This window comes from Falco peregrinus, chromosome 1 (genome assembly GCF_023634155.1).
Source record: "Falco peregrinus isolate bFalPer1 chromosome 1, bFalPer1.pri, whole genome shotgun sequence".
NCBI classification, from domain to species: Eukaryota; Metazoa; Chordata; class Aves; order Falconiformes; family Falconidae; genus Falco; species Falco peregrinus.
The window spans coordinates 23752992-23768714 of record NC_073721.1 but is presented as its reverse complement, the minus strand read 5'-3'; the positions used below and the strand labels follow the sequence as shown (position 1 = coordinate 23768714).

The window sequence follows — 15723 nt, the reverse complement described above, 5'->3', positions numbered from 1 at the left end:
GACAATTTGGATGACATCTCTCTCCCTCTCGCCCTCTCTCCCCCGCCCTCGTTCCTTCCCTCCCTTCAGCTTAGCCAATGAATTCTGCTCTGTGATGATGGTCCGAATTTGAAGTTCTGGCTCCCTCTGGTGTTACATAGAATGTCTAAGGCTGCTTCAGAGGGATGGCAACTCCAGTAAGAAGCTACGAAGCCGTCTGAAGCACCCGTGGTGCAGACGAGTGGAACTGGAGTGGAAGCCCACTGCAGCAAAGGGGCAAAACACAGGAGCAGAGCCTAACCCTGTTCTCCTTCCCTAGGCAGGACTTCTATAGGGGTCAAAGAGAATTTTGCCTTATAGGTATGAAAACGTTGCCAGTATCAGTTTTCTCAATTTTTCCATTCCATCACAGGCAGACTGATTCTGAAATTGTATTTTAGAAGGGTCCAGGCTACAAGTCTTTAAATTATGAAAGGGGAAGAGGTACACTGTTACTCAGGCAAAGAACTCAGAAATGTGAGAACAATGGAAATAGAGGAAAAGAAGGATTTGCAAAAGTGCCAATTTTTTTTTGGTTTCCCCCAGGACTTTCTCATGAAAAACCAAGGCAGAAATCAGAGTTACAAAGTTTTCTCTTGCATTGGGAAAATACACAAGCAGAATATTTCAATATACAGAGTATTTCCAAGGGCTATACCAGAATAACCTAATTTCAGTCTTTACTTAAAGGAGGTTTTAACCCGTGGTCAACTACTTTAGTTCAGTGGCTGATGCTATTCCAGGGCCCTTCTAAAGGTGCGATACATACTTGCAGCGAATGCATGTTTTCATTCGTAGGCATATAGTATGTCAACAGAAATTAAACATTTCAATATCAAAATATATACAAGTTCTTATCAACTAACTGTGAAAATAATTTTTCCTTTGTGCGGTATTCTTTCTTTCATTTTTTTCTGGTACCAGCTATTACAAATGGGCTCATGTACTTCAAGAGCTTGGCTGACATCTTTCATCATTAAAGAAGTAAACAAAGCAGAAGCAGGATTTTTTTAAGGTCTTCCTAGGGTATTTTGGCATTTCTTATGTCTTACAGTGCTGAAAAGTGTAAAACTGGAATCTGTGTAATGAGTGATGTAAGCTGGAGAGCGGTCCTTAGTTATGGATTCTTTCTTCAGGGCATGCTTGAGCTGCTGCATATTTTGTATTATTTTTCCCATCCCCCTTTTCAGGAGCTTTATTTACCAGCTAGTTTGAACCAGCACTCCATATCCCAGAATTTCCCTTTTACCCTAGGACCTCAGAAGGAGACGATCTTTCTCATCTGGGTAGGGAAGAGGACATGAAGCCTGTCCTGCCAAAAAGGTACCATGCCACATAGATGTTGAGCCTTTTGCCAGCTCCTCAGGAAGTGGAAGTTTCCCATCTTACTGGAGCCAGAAAAGCTGAAATTATTTATTTAGCTGGCCTGTTCTCTTCTGTTTCTTCCTTAATTTATTTATCACATATTTATTTGTTCTGCTGTTCGAAGTATGAAAGTCAGGGGACAAAACCCACTAGGAAACAGACAGTCCTATTACTGAGGGGTATTTTGATTTGTGAAGCTGCTCTTCTCGTCTCCCTTAGCTTGCAGCATTCCTTGGCCAGCCTTATTTCCACACCTTTCAATCACTTAAAGATATGCTGTGTCACTTTCATTCTCTCAATTCAGACATTCAGGCAGAGCCTGCAAACTACCAAATTAGCATCTGCTCTCTTCTTAAAGTCAACAGAGAACAGCTGCAGCACTGTTCCTGAAGGACTGCTGTGCTCTGCTACCCGGGGATCAGGAAATAACCGAAGCACCAATATTCTGCTGTGGCATCTGGAACTTTCTTCTTGACAGACTTTTAGGATGAGCTGCTGTAGCAAGATTCTGGTCATGTTTTGATGAGGTGAATAGGGATGAATTAGAGTCCTACTACGCGAATATTCTTTCCACATCCTGTCGAACTGCAGGGTGAAAATGCTTACTATTAACAAGCTAATGAGGGAGCAGCACCTGGGTCATTCCAGCCCCACACTAGTTCATGTACCTGGGACCTACACTCACACAGGAGCCACTGAGCGTAAGCCGGGTGATGCTGTGGGGCTGGAACTGCCATGCAGTAGCTCTCCAGCCTGTAGCACAGAGGAGACAATACTGGAGCTAGCTCAGAGTGAGAACAGCAGCAGCAAGACAGAGGTGCAGATGCCCGTTTCCTCATCCAGGCAAGTCTTGTAGGCTTGGTTCAGCACCCTGCTGGAAAGGATGCTGGTACCCAAGCTGGCTGGTTTGAATGTAGCCATGTTTAATTTCACTATATGATGGGGATAACTGAACATGTACCTGTGGAGGGTCTCTGTGAGGAACCTGACCCATTAAGGCTTTTACAAAATGCACAAGCAGTACGTGTGTGAGGGTGCATAAGGGTGGAAATTCCTCTATATGCAGGACAATTGCTACTGGGAAGCAGCATGGAAGTACTGTAGTCCCACCTATTGCTGGTCATGTGCTGGTTAGATCGGCCGTTTCTGTTCATATCAGTAGGTTTGCATTGATTCTGGCAACCCATGGACCAACCCCTGTTTGCTGTTGATAGGGAACGGAGCAAAGGAACTGCAGCTGGTATGGCATGGGGCTGCCCTGCTGCGCACAGAGTGATAAGGAGGCCTGCTCCCATTCTCTGTCCACAGCACGTGCTCCTGTTACAGGAGGGCACTGGGGAACCGTCCTGTTTTTTCTGCAGTTTATTTCCTAAGACAGTTGGACTCCATGGAGACAGCATGTTTCAAGGGGGTGCAGATGCAGGGGGAAGCAGTCTTCTGCTCTGGCCAAATAACTCCTTCCTGCAAGTGGCGATGGTGACAGCAGGGCCCCTACCAACAAACACTCATCGGGTGCAATTGAGCATTTCCCTGAGAGCACCAGGATTGTCACAGCAGTGGGATTACAGCTGCACTCTGGATGCTTTGAGGGTCTCCTCCAGCGCCTTTGTGCCAGGTCTTTGGCCATGTCAGCCCTCATTGATGGATCCCTGATGCTCTCTCTTTCTTCCTCTGAGCATGGAAATTCAGAGGCCAATTCTCCTACAGTACATTTAACAAATCTAATTGTGTTCCAGCATCTGGAGTCCTGCTCTCTCTGGCACTGTTAAACAGTGAGCAAACAGCATCCACAAAGAATAGTACCAGGTATTCAATGACAAAAGCATATGGAGAAAATGCACCGTGGAACAGTACATAGTTCATGTGTATGCCAAGCTTATTAGGTCTACACAGCATCCTTGCAGGTATTTTGCACAAGTCTGGTTTGGCTTTATTTTGTCAGAATCTCTATCTCGCTCTGAAGCAGAATTGATGTTTTAACCATTTTCAGCCTTCTCCAATTTGTTCATAACCCTCCTTCCTTGGGGAAGCTATGAAACTGCTGTATCTTCCCAGGAGTTTTTCTGAAGTGCTTAAATGATGTTCAAGCCTTCAGGAAAGTAGCCCTGCTACTCAGGGCCCCCTAGGAAGGCCCTTGTAAATGCATCTAGCATTTGGGAAGTGGATAGTATGATCCCTTACATCTGTATCTATGTTTATAGCTATATCTGCATCTGTATCTGTATCTATCTCTGTGTGTGTGTATATATATATATATGTATATAAAACTGGGTGAATTCCTCTGATCCACCTTCAGCAAGCAGAAAAATGAGAGTCCTTCCAGTATCTGCTACTCACAGGTTGGAAGGGTCATAACCAGCTGCAGTGATGTTCACTCCATTACTCCCAGGAAGGCACAGGGAGATATCATCAAAGGGAGCTGCTACTAGCTAGTTCTAACTAATCACAAGGGCCAAAGATTTGAGAAGCTGCCATTATATTTCTCATTTTACTTGCTTCCTGGAATCACCTTAATGACTTCCTGGTAGTGCCTGGAGCCATGGATGGGTTTTCTTCTAACCATTGGTAAGCTGTTTTCCTCAGTATGTGCAGGTTTTCTACTTACATATGCTCAGCACCACACTTGAAAATAGACCATGTGAACGTGGTTTTCCACAACAGATATTAAAAATAAGCTGTTGTTTCCATCAGCTGAAATATTTAGTTGTACTACACTTCAGCAAGGTAGAGGAAAGACAGATGAAGAAAACACCTATCATGTTAGAGTTGAAAAAACACACTCAAATGATATATCTGGGCCTTTTAACCTGTACAGAGCTCTAGTTATAATTGCTCTTAATATTGTCTAAATATGTTTTATAGGATATTTCTTATATAACACATGTTCATGGACTTTGTACCAGGCACAGCATAGTGTCTGAAGTCTACAGAATAAACATGTTGTTTTCTGTGCAAACAGCTTTCATGGGTTGTTTGTCAGTGGACTTTGATCCAAACAAGATTACTGCAGGAAATTCTACCCCAGTACAGAAGGCTACAGAGCTATTTATATGGCATTTCTTTGCAGTAGGTTGGACGCTTAGGCATGAGCTTGCCTTTTTTGTAATATACCTGCCATCTCCTGGAGAATATGTTCCCTTGTGCATCTGCACTAATGGATTGACCTACACAAGGCACCGGGGTGGGGATGTGGGGGCAGGTTTTTACAGGACTGTTTTCTGCTTTCTTTCATCCTATTCTTCTAGTGCACGCATCCTTGGGGGAATGTCAATGAGTGTAATAGCATAATGAATCTTTATCTGGCAACAATTAATATAATACCTGTTACTCTAAAAGCTAGATAATTTCAAAATCAATAATTAGATTTACAAACATTTACAGACACCATGAATTCTGTTTTCAACAAGACCATTCAGTTACTACTTAGAAGGAAAAGCAGTGATTTGATGTATGTGAAAATTTATTTAGCTCTGGATCCCAACAGGAAAAAAGTCACAAAATTATCTGTGGTAAAGCTGGGTTACAAATGTGTGTGTTATTAAGACAAACCACCTAGTGTCAGAAATGAGATAGATGAGGCACAATTAGAGATGTAAAAGGCACGAGGTGAACCCGTTCCTCCTGAAACCATGCTGCCTTGCTGCTTTCTTCTAAGGGACAGATCCAGAGCATGTTCAACTTCTAGGGTAGGTGTGGAAGAGGAGAAATACATCACACGGTTTTAATCAGCTCCATTGTAGACTTTGCAGCTTATGTCAGGATTAGTCTTCTTCACCACTCGGATGGAGCAGCTTTTCTTGTGGAATAGGCCCACACAGTTCACTCTGTCATAGTTCTTGGGGATTACGACCCTGTCATTGAGAAAGGCAAAGAGAAAATCAACGGCCAAGACATGGTCTGAAAAGGATGCTTACTGAGCCACAGGCATCCTGGAGCAAGCTACATCATGGATCAGTTTGACTCATTGATAACATTAATAGAATAACACAAAATATTAATAGAAGTGCTATGGATTATCATAGGAGGGATACAGAGCCCTGGTCATGGCTGAACAGATGAAGTGATTTCCCAATGTTTGTTCTGGTTTAAATGTGTTTCCCACTGGTCACTCTATTAGAGATTAGTATAAATTCCTGTACAGAACAAAACAAGGATTAATTCTGTCTTCCCCATTCCAAATAAGACTTTCTTGATAATAACAAACCATTTAAAGAGTGCTGAATCACCCCAAGAAGAATACCTCCCTAATGAGTCTCTTCTCAGCACAAGCCAAATCCCTCCCTTCTACGGCTGAGGACAGCCAGGAATATTTACCACCAAGGGTTCCTTGGGTTGCATCCTTCTTCACAGAACCCTTATGGGACTCTCTCCCTCACCTCAAGGAGAATTTTACCAGCCTTCTTGGCAGATACTCAGTTCACACTACTACATTCAGGAAGACACAGCTCTCCTTGGGATATCACCTGCCATCCATGAGGCAGGAACAAGTAAGAAGATTTAGAAAGCAAAGTATCAGAGCAGGGCATATGTCCTGTTTTGATGAGCAGGAAGGGTGGGTTCTTGGCAGCACGGGAAAGATGTGGAGCAGCTCTGGCCTCATTAGACATTTGCAGGCAGGCCACTGGTCTGATACAGGGCTGCAGAAACCCACACATATGCGTGTGGTGGTGTGTTTAGGTATCTGGAGACAAACTGCTGAACAGAAAGAGGAAGAAAACAGAGGGCAAAGGGAACCATGGACACAGTTAGTGTCAGAATCAAAAAAAGGACTAGGTGATGAGGAAGAGCTGTGTGCCGGAAAGACCTTAACTGTGTTTCATTTTGTTTCTTCACAAAGAAATCTATGTGATTGCCAGATTATTCTGTTTGGTCACAATGAGAGCTAACTGGGAAACAGGAAGAGGGATTTTGCTCATGCAAGTATGAAATTCCAGTGCGTGCTTTCAGTGAGGATTTTTAAGTCTGAACATTTCAATCAGCTCCTGAATAAGCAAAAAATAAAAAAAGTTTGGGTGAACTTACAAGCTGCAGCAAATCATTGCATTCATCTTACACCTGCATTGGTAACAATCTTCAGTCTTCCACACCGCACCAAAAACATAGAGGTTTCTGTTTGAAAGGCACCCTGCATGTACACACCAGAAAATGATAGTCAGTAGATCAGTATGGACATTTATCAACAGACAGACCACAATCTTATCAAAGCACTGATTTCTGTAGAGTCACACCAGAGAAGAATCTAACCCAGTGTTCTGCAGAAAAGACACCGTGCCTTTGTTCCCGAGGAGTGCATGAGTATATTACATGGCATGATAAACTGGTAGCAACCACATACCAGAGAAGTATTATTCTGCTGTTGCAGTGGATATGAGAAATGCCTTAGCTTACGGCTACGGTCAGATCTTTCTGCCCTTTCTCATATTCAACATACAGGTCTAGACTTTAATTTCTCCCTCCTCTCCAATTCTTCAACTTGCTGTACTAAAGTGAATTTAAAGACCAGCTGTGTTGTCTTTGCTTTTATGTTAGTGTCAGGTACCTCCCTCAGGTTAGTCAATGCTGCTTAAAAGTACATGGTTTTTACCACATGGGCCAGGACTTCAGTTATGCATCAGCCCAGAGGGTAACTATTGAACAGGATAGAGTCTCTCTCTGTGTGCCCAGAGATGCCTCCAGGTGGGTTGATTCTTCAGTATACAGCTGTTTGGATCATTCTTCAGCAAAGAATGTATTATACTCTTCCAACAATTCTAAGAAAAAAAAGGGCTTTGAATCTGAATTAATGCTTTAGGGATGTCTAATGTATTTGCCATTCTTACCGTATTTGCTGGCTGGTCTGAAGTAACAGCGAGCATCACACAGAGTCCTTGAGAAGAGAAGGATCAAGCAAAAAAGCGGCAAGTATTTCTAGAAAATAAACAAGAATCTTTAAAATTAGATGGCTTTTTCAAAGTTCTAGCAGACTAACTCACACAGAATTAAGGATGAATCCTACTATTCCAAATAAACTCAGATAAAAAATACTTCCAGTGTACATACACACACAAACAATAAGCTTCTAACTTACCATACTTGCATGAGGTGCTCACATTTCATAAAGAGAAGTAGTGTGTATTTATATACAGTGAGGAAACAATGGTCCCTGCAAAGGGAGGTGATGTAAATGTTGAGCACCCTGGGTGCCAATGGACACTCTAACCTGTCCTGATCGTTAATCAGAAGGTGGTACCTCAAAAAGGCTTGCAAAGGCTTGTTTTGTGCACTGACGTACGTTGGCATCTTGATCTCCATTGTTTTGGTATAAATCTGAAGAAACTCCATCAGACAGGCTAGTTACTCCACATTGACATTGGTGTCAGTGGAAGAGCCTGACCCCCAGAAAGCCATTCCTCCAGAACTGGCAGGCCATCAAGGAACAGCGGGGAAAGGGCACATGCTAAGCAAGGCAGCAGGGCACTATTGTTCAGCTGACCTGTACGAGGAGATCGCCCCCAGGTATGGAACACACCATTCATACAGTGCAGCAGTGTGGAAAGTCCACTGTTCTCAGACTGATTTATTATAATTTCAATTATTTTAGACACATATTATTTTGTCCATATTTAGTGACCTGCAGGGACTAGCTGTAGTGCTGTAGCTCTCAGCTGCTGAAGCAAAGCCAGGTATGGGGAACAGAGGCACATCACCACGACCAGATAGCACCATTTTGGTAGCAGAAGTGAAATGAGCTGTGCGTTGCCTTAGTCCTAAACGAACATAACAGTCAGGATGATTGTCACTTACAGCTCCCTTCCTGACAGCAATAACTGTGATTCTAAGGACTAAGGGAGGCAAAGAAAGAAAAAGTTCCAGTTCTCTTTCACCATATGCGTGCCCTGCCTCTAACACAGCTGGAATCCACAGTAGTGTTGTTTCTGCCACTAAAATGAGGACATTTCTTTCCATACACATCCTGCTATAGGTGTCCAGGTCTTTGTGCCATTAGACTGTTGCAACACGCAGTACGTGAGGCTGCATCTCAAAACCAGTCAGGAAAACCAGCACAGATCCCTGTGGCTGTATCAGAGGCTGCAGGGATTCAGTCCTTTACTGAACTGGAGCATAGGCATAACAAGTTTTAAAAGTTACCAGAGGATTCCCAGCATAATGAATTGCATTTTATTTCATTAGCTTGGCTCTTTCAGCACACCTGGATTTCATTAGACACCTTGATTGGTATGGCTAAACTCATTATCTTCCACTGATTGCAAACAACTAGAGGAAGCAAAGCTGCACTGGAAGAGGTTTTGGGATAAAAGGAGCAGTGGCAGAATAAGCATGGTTTCTTGAGGGATCTGTTGTTGCGGAGAAGTTGGTGGCTGTTTGCTGTGTTAGCAGATCTGATTTATGCAAGTTCATTTTTATTATTTTGTGTGTGTGTACCGAGCAAGAGGCTTTGAGCTTCTGCTGTACTTTGCTTTTAGCTTTGCGGTGCAGTTGTCAAGTTTTGTGTTAACTTTCTGATTTTGGTAGGCTGTGCTCTCTGTGGTTCTGCTGCAGGAAAACAGTTGTGGTACCTAATTAAATGCTTCAAGAAAATACTCTTCTTCTGATAATCCTTAAAATAGTTAATTTCTATTTGAAGGGAATTATTTGCTCAAACTGATTTTGTTAGTAATTGGAGGCAACCAGGTGAAAACACAGTATAGCTCTTACACTACTAAGCCTTTGATATGAATTTGGTTTCACTTCAATTGAAACCATTTGATTAGGGTCTGGTCTAACTAGAGGCCAGACCTGTTTCTGCCCTGTCCCTGCTGTAACTCTTGACAAGTCTCGTGCTGTTTTTTGAGGAGAGGTAAATATTATACTGTGTAATATCTCTAATAAGAATACAGTTGTGAGGAAATGTAACAAGCAACTTCTGACTTGAAGGGCATGGTGGATTCTAAACTATTCTCTTACTTAAGATAATTAGTTTATATAATTATCCTTTCTTCCTTGGAGACAAAAAACTATATTAATAACATTCTTATAATTCTTGCTATTTCTCAGGTAGATAAATGCATGAAATACACATATAAAACAGGAAACTGAAGTGCAGTGTAACCAAAGCTGTTGCTGCCAGAAACGCCTGGTAGCTCTACCTTCTTAACGTGAAATGTATATTAAGTATGCTGTGTGCTTTGTTTTTTCCTGAAAACAAACAAATAAACAAAAAATAGCAGCAGCTTAAAGCATCTTGGATTGCAAACTTGAGAATGAAGAAAAAAATTCTTATGAAAGCCTGTAATATTGAGTGACTTGTCTATGGGATCTGTATCAGAGCAGAGGCTCAGCCTGTCTCTGTTTATGTTCCTGCTGAGCTGCTTGGAATTTTCCTCTTGAGACAAGCAAGGTTTTCTATGGCATAATGGGTAACAAAGGACTAGAGAGGATTCTCTGTTGTGCGGACGTAAATTTAGTTACCTTCTGGGGCTGCAGTGTTAAGCAAGTATCCTCTGGGGCTTGTCCTAGTCCAGCTTGCCTGGCTGATGGCTGTGATGGGTGAGAAGGTTGAGTGTCCCTGAGACACAGCCATGAGGGCAGCTTGCTGCTTTCCCTCTGTACCTTCTCCCTTGGGGTCTGTCCTACTGGCTGTGGGAGTATGGCAGTACTTAATGTATGGGTCTCTTTAGCTTGAGTTCCAATGCAATGAAAGGAACATCCAGCACTGCCTTTCCCTGTTTATCTAGTTCCTGGGTCTGTCAGGGAAGTTGGTGGCTTGGCTGAAATAGTGACTTTGTGCCAATCCAAGGAAGCAATTCTGCCCTGGAAAGCTTTTGCCGATTAAAAGGATTCTGAGTTTTCTGAGCAGATGCCTGAGGTTGGAGGGTCTGGGCTGTGGTCCTCCCTTGAACCAGAGGGGTGCCTGGATGGTGGCTTCAGATCACCAGGGTTCTGATGGCTATCAAATCGTAATTTGGTTCAAACTTGCTTATGTTGAAAACACTTCTTCAGTAGCCTTTAGTGGCTTTAGACATGATCTGCTGGATATCTATTTCTTCACCTTGTGTTTCCTGATTCAAAGCTACATCAACATACTGCTTAATGACTAAGCAGTATGGTGGGCTTCAAAATTAGATTAAAACATGTGAATAAATCTGACCTGATTTCAAAATGGTTCATGTCAATCTGTTTTAGAGAAGCTAGTAAGGGAAAGTGATGTTCCTTCCGGCTCTGACAACAGGTTGCCTCCATTTTTAGTTGAACTTGTGGGGATGAGCTATTGGGTAAGACCCTACCTAATGTGTGTGCAACTGTTGGGAAATCAAAGACTTCATGAAACTTTATATTTTTCCCAAAAGCACCTGGCCCTTGTCAGTGAGAGTATAGTTTGCTGTTTATCAGGGGTGCAGCAGCACCAGCGTCTGTTGTACAGCGGACTGGAGTGACTTCTGTGTTATACAGCTTCAGGCATGAATACTTTCACTGTCCCCGAGCCGTTATAGTTAGCTGTTAAACAAAACCTGCTTGTTTCTGCCTCTCTAGATTTGCTGCACCTTTAGCAGGACAGGGCAGCAATGGGAGAAGCCTCTGGAATTACAGTGGAAAAAATACTGGGATATTTTGAAGGAGGTTATCATCTTATAGTGACAAAGGACTGCAGTTTATCAGTGCTCCTTAATGGAGATCTACTTGAAATATCAACTGTGTAGGAGCACTGAAGCCCTGGAGAAGTGTAAAAAGCGTGCGTCAGTGTTTGAGACATGCTGAAAGAAATGAAATGTGGAAACACAATTTTGGAGGGTGGGGAGGAGTGTTTAAATAACACAGTCTTGCTGAGTGTTTTAGGTTGGTTGTATGGCTCGCAGGTTCTGGAGTTTCATGTAAATACCTGTTACAAAGCCAGTTTGCCCTAAAATAAAACACAGCTTGGCCCAGGGGAACATGCACACAATAGACTGGCACAGAAACTTTTAGGCTTCCAAAAGATGCCAGTGCAAACTTTCCTGCATACCAACAAAAGAATTAACTAAGACCAAAGGGAACAAGAAAAACTGTCACAAATTGAGTTTATCTAAGTTTTTAAAATTGGCACAAAGCAGAATGTGAACCACAAGCATCTAGCTTCTTTGGTATGCATAATATAATTGAGTTATACACTTGCCTTGTTTAGAATTGTTTTGGTTGGACTTTATTTTTAAGGTCGGGGTAAAAATCTTAATGGAAACAAAACATGAATGGGTACAAAACTGTTAAGTTTTATGTGATATACACTGTTTAATAGGAAAACTTCCATCAGATTTATGTGTGTGTTCTGGTGTTTGGTTTAAAAAACTTGGTAGTTAGTAGGCTAAGCACCAGATTTCATTTTTAGGGCAAGAACACCTTTGCAGTACTGAAAAGACTTGCCTTTAAAAGAATTGCTGGAGTGGTGGCCAGCTATCTGAAACTGCCTCTCTCTCTAGCAGGGCTAGTAGGCAAGCTGTGTGCTACCAGGTGGAGAGAGGGAAACCAGAGGGAAGAGAGCACAAAACTTCCTCTGCTCTGCCTGAGCTGTGCTGCCTCTAAAGGTTCTGCAGAGCCCCTTAAGCCTTTAACATGTTGAGATAATTGAGGACGCTCTTATGTGAATGTTTCCACTATGTGGAGCTAGTGGTGTTACAATCTAAAGCTTTGGGAGCGGAGGGGTATATGGGACAGTAGCTGTTTGTGTTGATGTAGTAAAATGCCAAGACAGCATCACTTTGTAAAAGTGGGGAGAGCAAAGTAGAGCTTTGTACACTTTGTCTCTGTTTTCTCAGTTTTGAGGGTTTTGTCATCCTCCCACAGCTAGGCTCCTGGCTACAGAAGGGAGCCAAATCCCTGCTGTGCTTCTGGTGTTGCAAAACCAGATGCGAGAGCTAATATCATCTGTCTCACTGCCAAAACATGGAGCAGACTGATTGCTGGAGGTTTTTTTGGATTAGACATGAAATTAATCTTTCCTACTTCTGTATGGCAGACAGGGTAGATCCACATAGCATAACAAGGCTTCACAGATGGTGGAGAAATGGGCTTGGGTGGATTTAGAATGCAGTTAAATAGGACTGGATCATGCTGGGAGTACTGGAAGTCTGGCTTTTTCTGGAATTTGGGTGCATATGCCTACTCAGTCTTAAAAAGGAAAGTAAAACTTTGTTCAAGTTTACTTAAGACTTGCATGGTGAAGCTTGGAGAGGCAAAAGCCCAGCAGAAACTCAGGCTGGCCACTGCTGTAAAAGATAACAAAAAATGTTTTTACTAACATGCAATGGAAGCATAGCACTGGGTTAGACTGGGTAGCTGGTGGTTCCTGCAGTTGGTACATTGGGCAGGATCCAGGGAGTCATACAGGATAAAATATCACCATATAAGACACTGTCCTAGAGAAGAGAGTGTTCAGAAAGATGTTGAAGTTGCTTTTCATTTCTTTCCCATGTTTTTTTTTGAATGTTAATACTTTAGGTTTCCATCCTTAAAGAAGCAAATAAGAATTTCTGATGCTTTGTCCGATTTTGTGTTAGCTTCAAGGTACAGCCGTGCCTAGATCACAGTATATATTCCCTGGCACTGGAGTGTGACTAGAGAAGAATTAAAATTAACAGCTACTGACGACACTTAAAACTGTCTGCTTTAATTTCTGACCTCAAGTAAGGAACAAGTCAGTTCGTTCTTTACAGGCAAGCAGAAGACAGAGAAACCAAGGGAGTCTTTTGTGAGTAGGTATTCAGTTTTATTATGTGTTAGGTTTTATGAGTAGATTTCACTCAGTAGCTGAATTTTTCAGTGTTTTTTAATTTGAGAAATAGAACCTTAACACAAAAAAATATCCCCCAAATCCACAACTCTTCTGTTAAAGTACTCACTGTTGACTGAGCATCTTCTGAGTGATCATCTTTCTCAACTACTTTACCATTGCAGGTCTCCTTGTTGAAAATGCTTACATACTTCCTTTCATCACAGCCAGTTGGTGTCGTAAAGCTGTCATTGGAAAAGACAAAGAGGCTATGAGACCAAGAAGTAAACAGCTTCTGTTTCAGATGGTATCTACACTTTTAATATTAAGAGGCTTTACTGAGGAGGTGTTCAGGAGCAGAAAAGGGAGCTCAGACAAAGCTCCCAGCTCAAATGTCACTTAGCCTGCTGCTTAAGCAGGATGAGGGGAGCGCTGTAGTTTACTCATCTGATTTATACCCAAAGGATGTCTGCTGTGTTTATTTGCTACTCCAATATCATTGCTTTTCCTCTTCAGCCACAGTAGGGAGAAAGAATTGCATGGGTGGTGGATGTCACTATAGGAAGAATTACAAGTGGGCCAGTGTGTCTCAAGCTGCTTCTCAGAGAAAAGAGGGGCAGTGTGTGGTTTTCGGAAAATCTGGATTAGGAGCAGCAGAAATTTCTTAACTACATGTTCTCTCTTGAATCAGTATCTTGCCTGAAATTTTAGTCCCAAGAAGAATTAAGTCTCCTTTTTTAGTCAAGAATAATTTTTTAAACATGAGCTATATTGGTCAGAGGAACTTCTTGCATGCTTGGTGATGATGGTGTTGGGTTAATGCATGACTTTGTGATATGAGTTGAGTGAGAGAAGGGTCGTGGTCATTCCCCAGGGACCCCTGTGTGAAGGGATGTGGTTTACTCTGTATCAGGGCAGTGGAAAAAAAACCCCACTGCTGCTCTGAACTAAACTTGGAGCAGCAGTCAATTCCATCCCTGGAACAGGAGCAACCACAGCAGTTGTCAGTCCTCCACTGGGAATCATGCAGCTCTCGTTCGAGTCACAGCAGTCTGAAAATGTAGTGTGCAAGCAGCCTTCAGTGTCAGACCTATTGCACTAACAACAGCGTTGCTTGCACAAAATGGGTAGGATCTTTGTTGGCTTTTTACATTAACGTCCCTATCTGGCAAATGTGGAGGTTCCCCAGCAGAGGAGGACCGCTGTTACTCTCACACATGAAGGCGGCTATCCTGGGTCCCTGTTTCCTGTGGTTCTCAGCAGTATCAAGTGTCCTGGAGTAGCTCATCTTTAAGTATAGGAATCAGAGCACCCACCCATGGATAACTTCTGGAAGGATGTGCTAATCATGTTGGTCAAATGTACTAGTTCTTCCCAATCCCATAACTTTAAGGAATACATTAAGCATGAGATCCAAAGCCTGTACTAGATTTCTTGTTTCCCTTCCTCATGCTTTTACTGGTGCTGCCAGCAAGCCAGAAATCTTCTTGCACTGAGAAAGTTGTCTTCATCTGTAAGAAAACTGGTACCTAGATTCTACAGAAGCTCTTGGGACTCTAAGTGGTAATAAGGCTCCGAATTATAAATAATATAATATAAATATAAATTAAATATAAAATATAAAATAATATAAATGTCCAAATAAGGTAATAAATAGAATGAATTTCTATTTAATTTAAAAGTAAAATAAGCACTGTAAATCACTTAAAACATGAAGTGTTACTGAGGAACTACTGATATTATGAATATGAATGTGACCTTATGAGATAATTAATCTTCATAAGTTTTAGAAGAAAGAAGTAGTCTTAATTTGTAAGACTGGTAGAGAAAAACTTGTTATACTGAAAGAATTCCAGTATCACGTGGAGCAGTTCCAGTCTACAGCAAACTGGATATTAATCTTGATGCATGCACTTCTCAGTGGCTCAAATTAAAAATAATCCATGAGAGACCTCTAAGTCATTTTTGTTAGCCATGAAAATGTTTATTTTTAAAACTAGGATTAAAAAAAAAAAAAGATAATGAAGACTGATTTTTCTCCAGGAACAGTTCTGTGAGCTATTTAGATAGGAAGTCTCTGGATCTCCATGGTCAAAATATTACTTCCCCTAAGAAGCTGCAGCTGTTTGTTCTCTGGGAGAGGGAACATTCCTTCATGTACCAGTTGAGGCTGTGCTCTGTGTAATCCTGGTACGAGCTGGCAGAAAAGGGGCAAAGTCATTCAGGACAAGTTTTAAAACTGTTCTGCAGGATACAAAAACTCTTTGGAGAAAACTTACCTTAGGACCTTAAGCAATGTGAGAACATTCATTTAACACATGCTGCTGTTTAGAGGAATGGCATGATTAAATCAGTGAATGGAAGTCAGATTTTTAAAAGGCATATGCACATTTTTTTGGACTTGCAGGAGTGAATTGTACAGAAACACAGAGTAATTGACTGATATCCAGCCTGCAGTGCAGAGAACTTTAAAAAGTGAAGTACATAATACCAGTGCTTGCAAACGCTTGGGTTTTTTTCCCAAAAGGAATTATATTAAGTAAAGCCATAAGCAAGTTTAAAACAATGTTCATAGGCAAATTACCAAAAACAAAGCCAGAGAAAACATGCCATGTTAAATC

At 41.8% G+C, this 15723-nt stretch overlaps 1 protein-coding gene across 1 annotated transcript; it reads right to left on the bottom strand.

Moving 5' to 3' along the window:
• Positions 1-4774: 4774 nt before the first annotated feature.
• On the bottom strand, positions 4775-14452 carry LOC101913566 (beta-microseminoprotein-like). The gene is made up of 6 exons (XM_027794116.2): positions 14419-14452; positions 14056-14134; positions 13233-13347; positions 7203-7290; positions 6406-6508; positions 4775-5234 (listed from the first exon to the last, which is right to left on the bottom strand). Exons 1-6 carry the CDS (start codon positions 14450-14452, stop codon positions 5105-5107), a joined length of 549 nt encoding a protein of 182 aa, XP_027649917.2. The 3' UTR covers positions 4775-5104.
• Positions 14453-15723: the final 1271 nt, after the last annotated feature.

What these genes read in the sequence shown, in the direction of transcription:
- LOC101913566 (XM_027794116.2), bottom strand. Translation starts at nt 14,452, where the DNA reads ATGATTAGCACATCCTTCCAGAAGTTATCCATGG. An exon ending in CTTCCAGAAGTTATCCATGG is followed by an intron (nt 14,135 to 14,418) that starts GTGGGTGCTCTG and finishes GACTCGAACGAG; the next exon opens with AGCTGCATGATTCCCAGTGG. An exon ending in CAGAAGATGCTCAGTCAACA is followed by an intron (nt 7,291 to 13,232) that starts GTGAGTACTTTA and finishes TTTATTTTCTAG; the next exon opens with AAATACTTGCCGCTTTTTTG.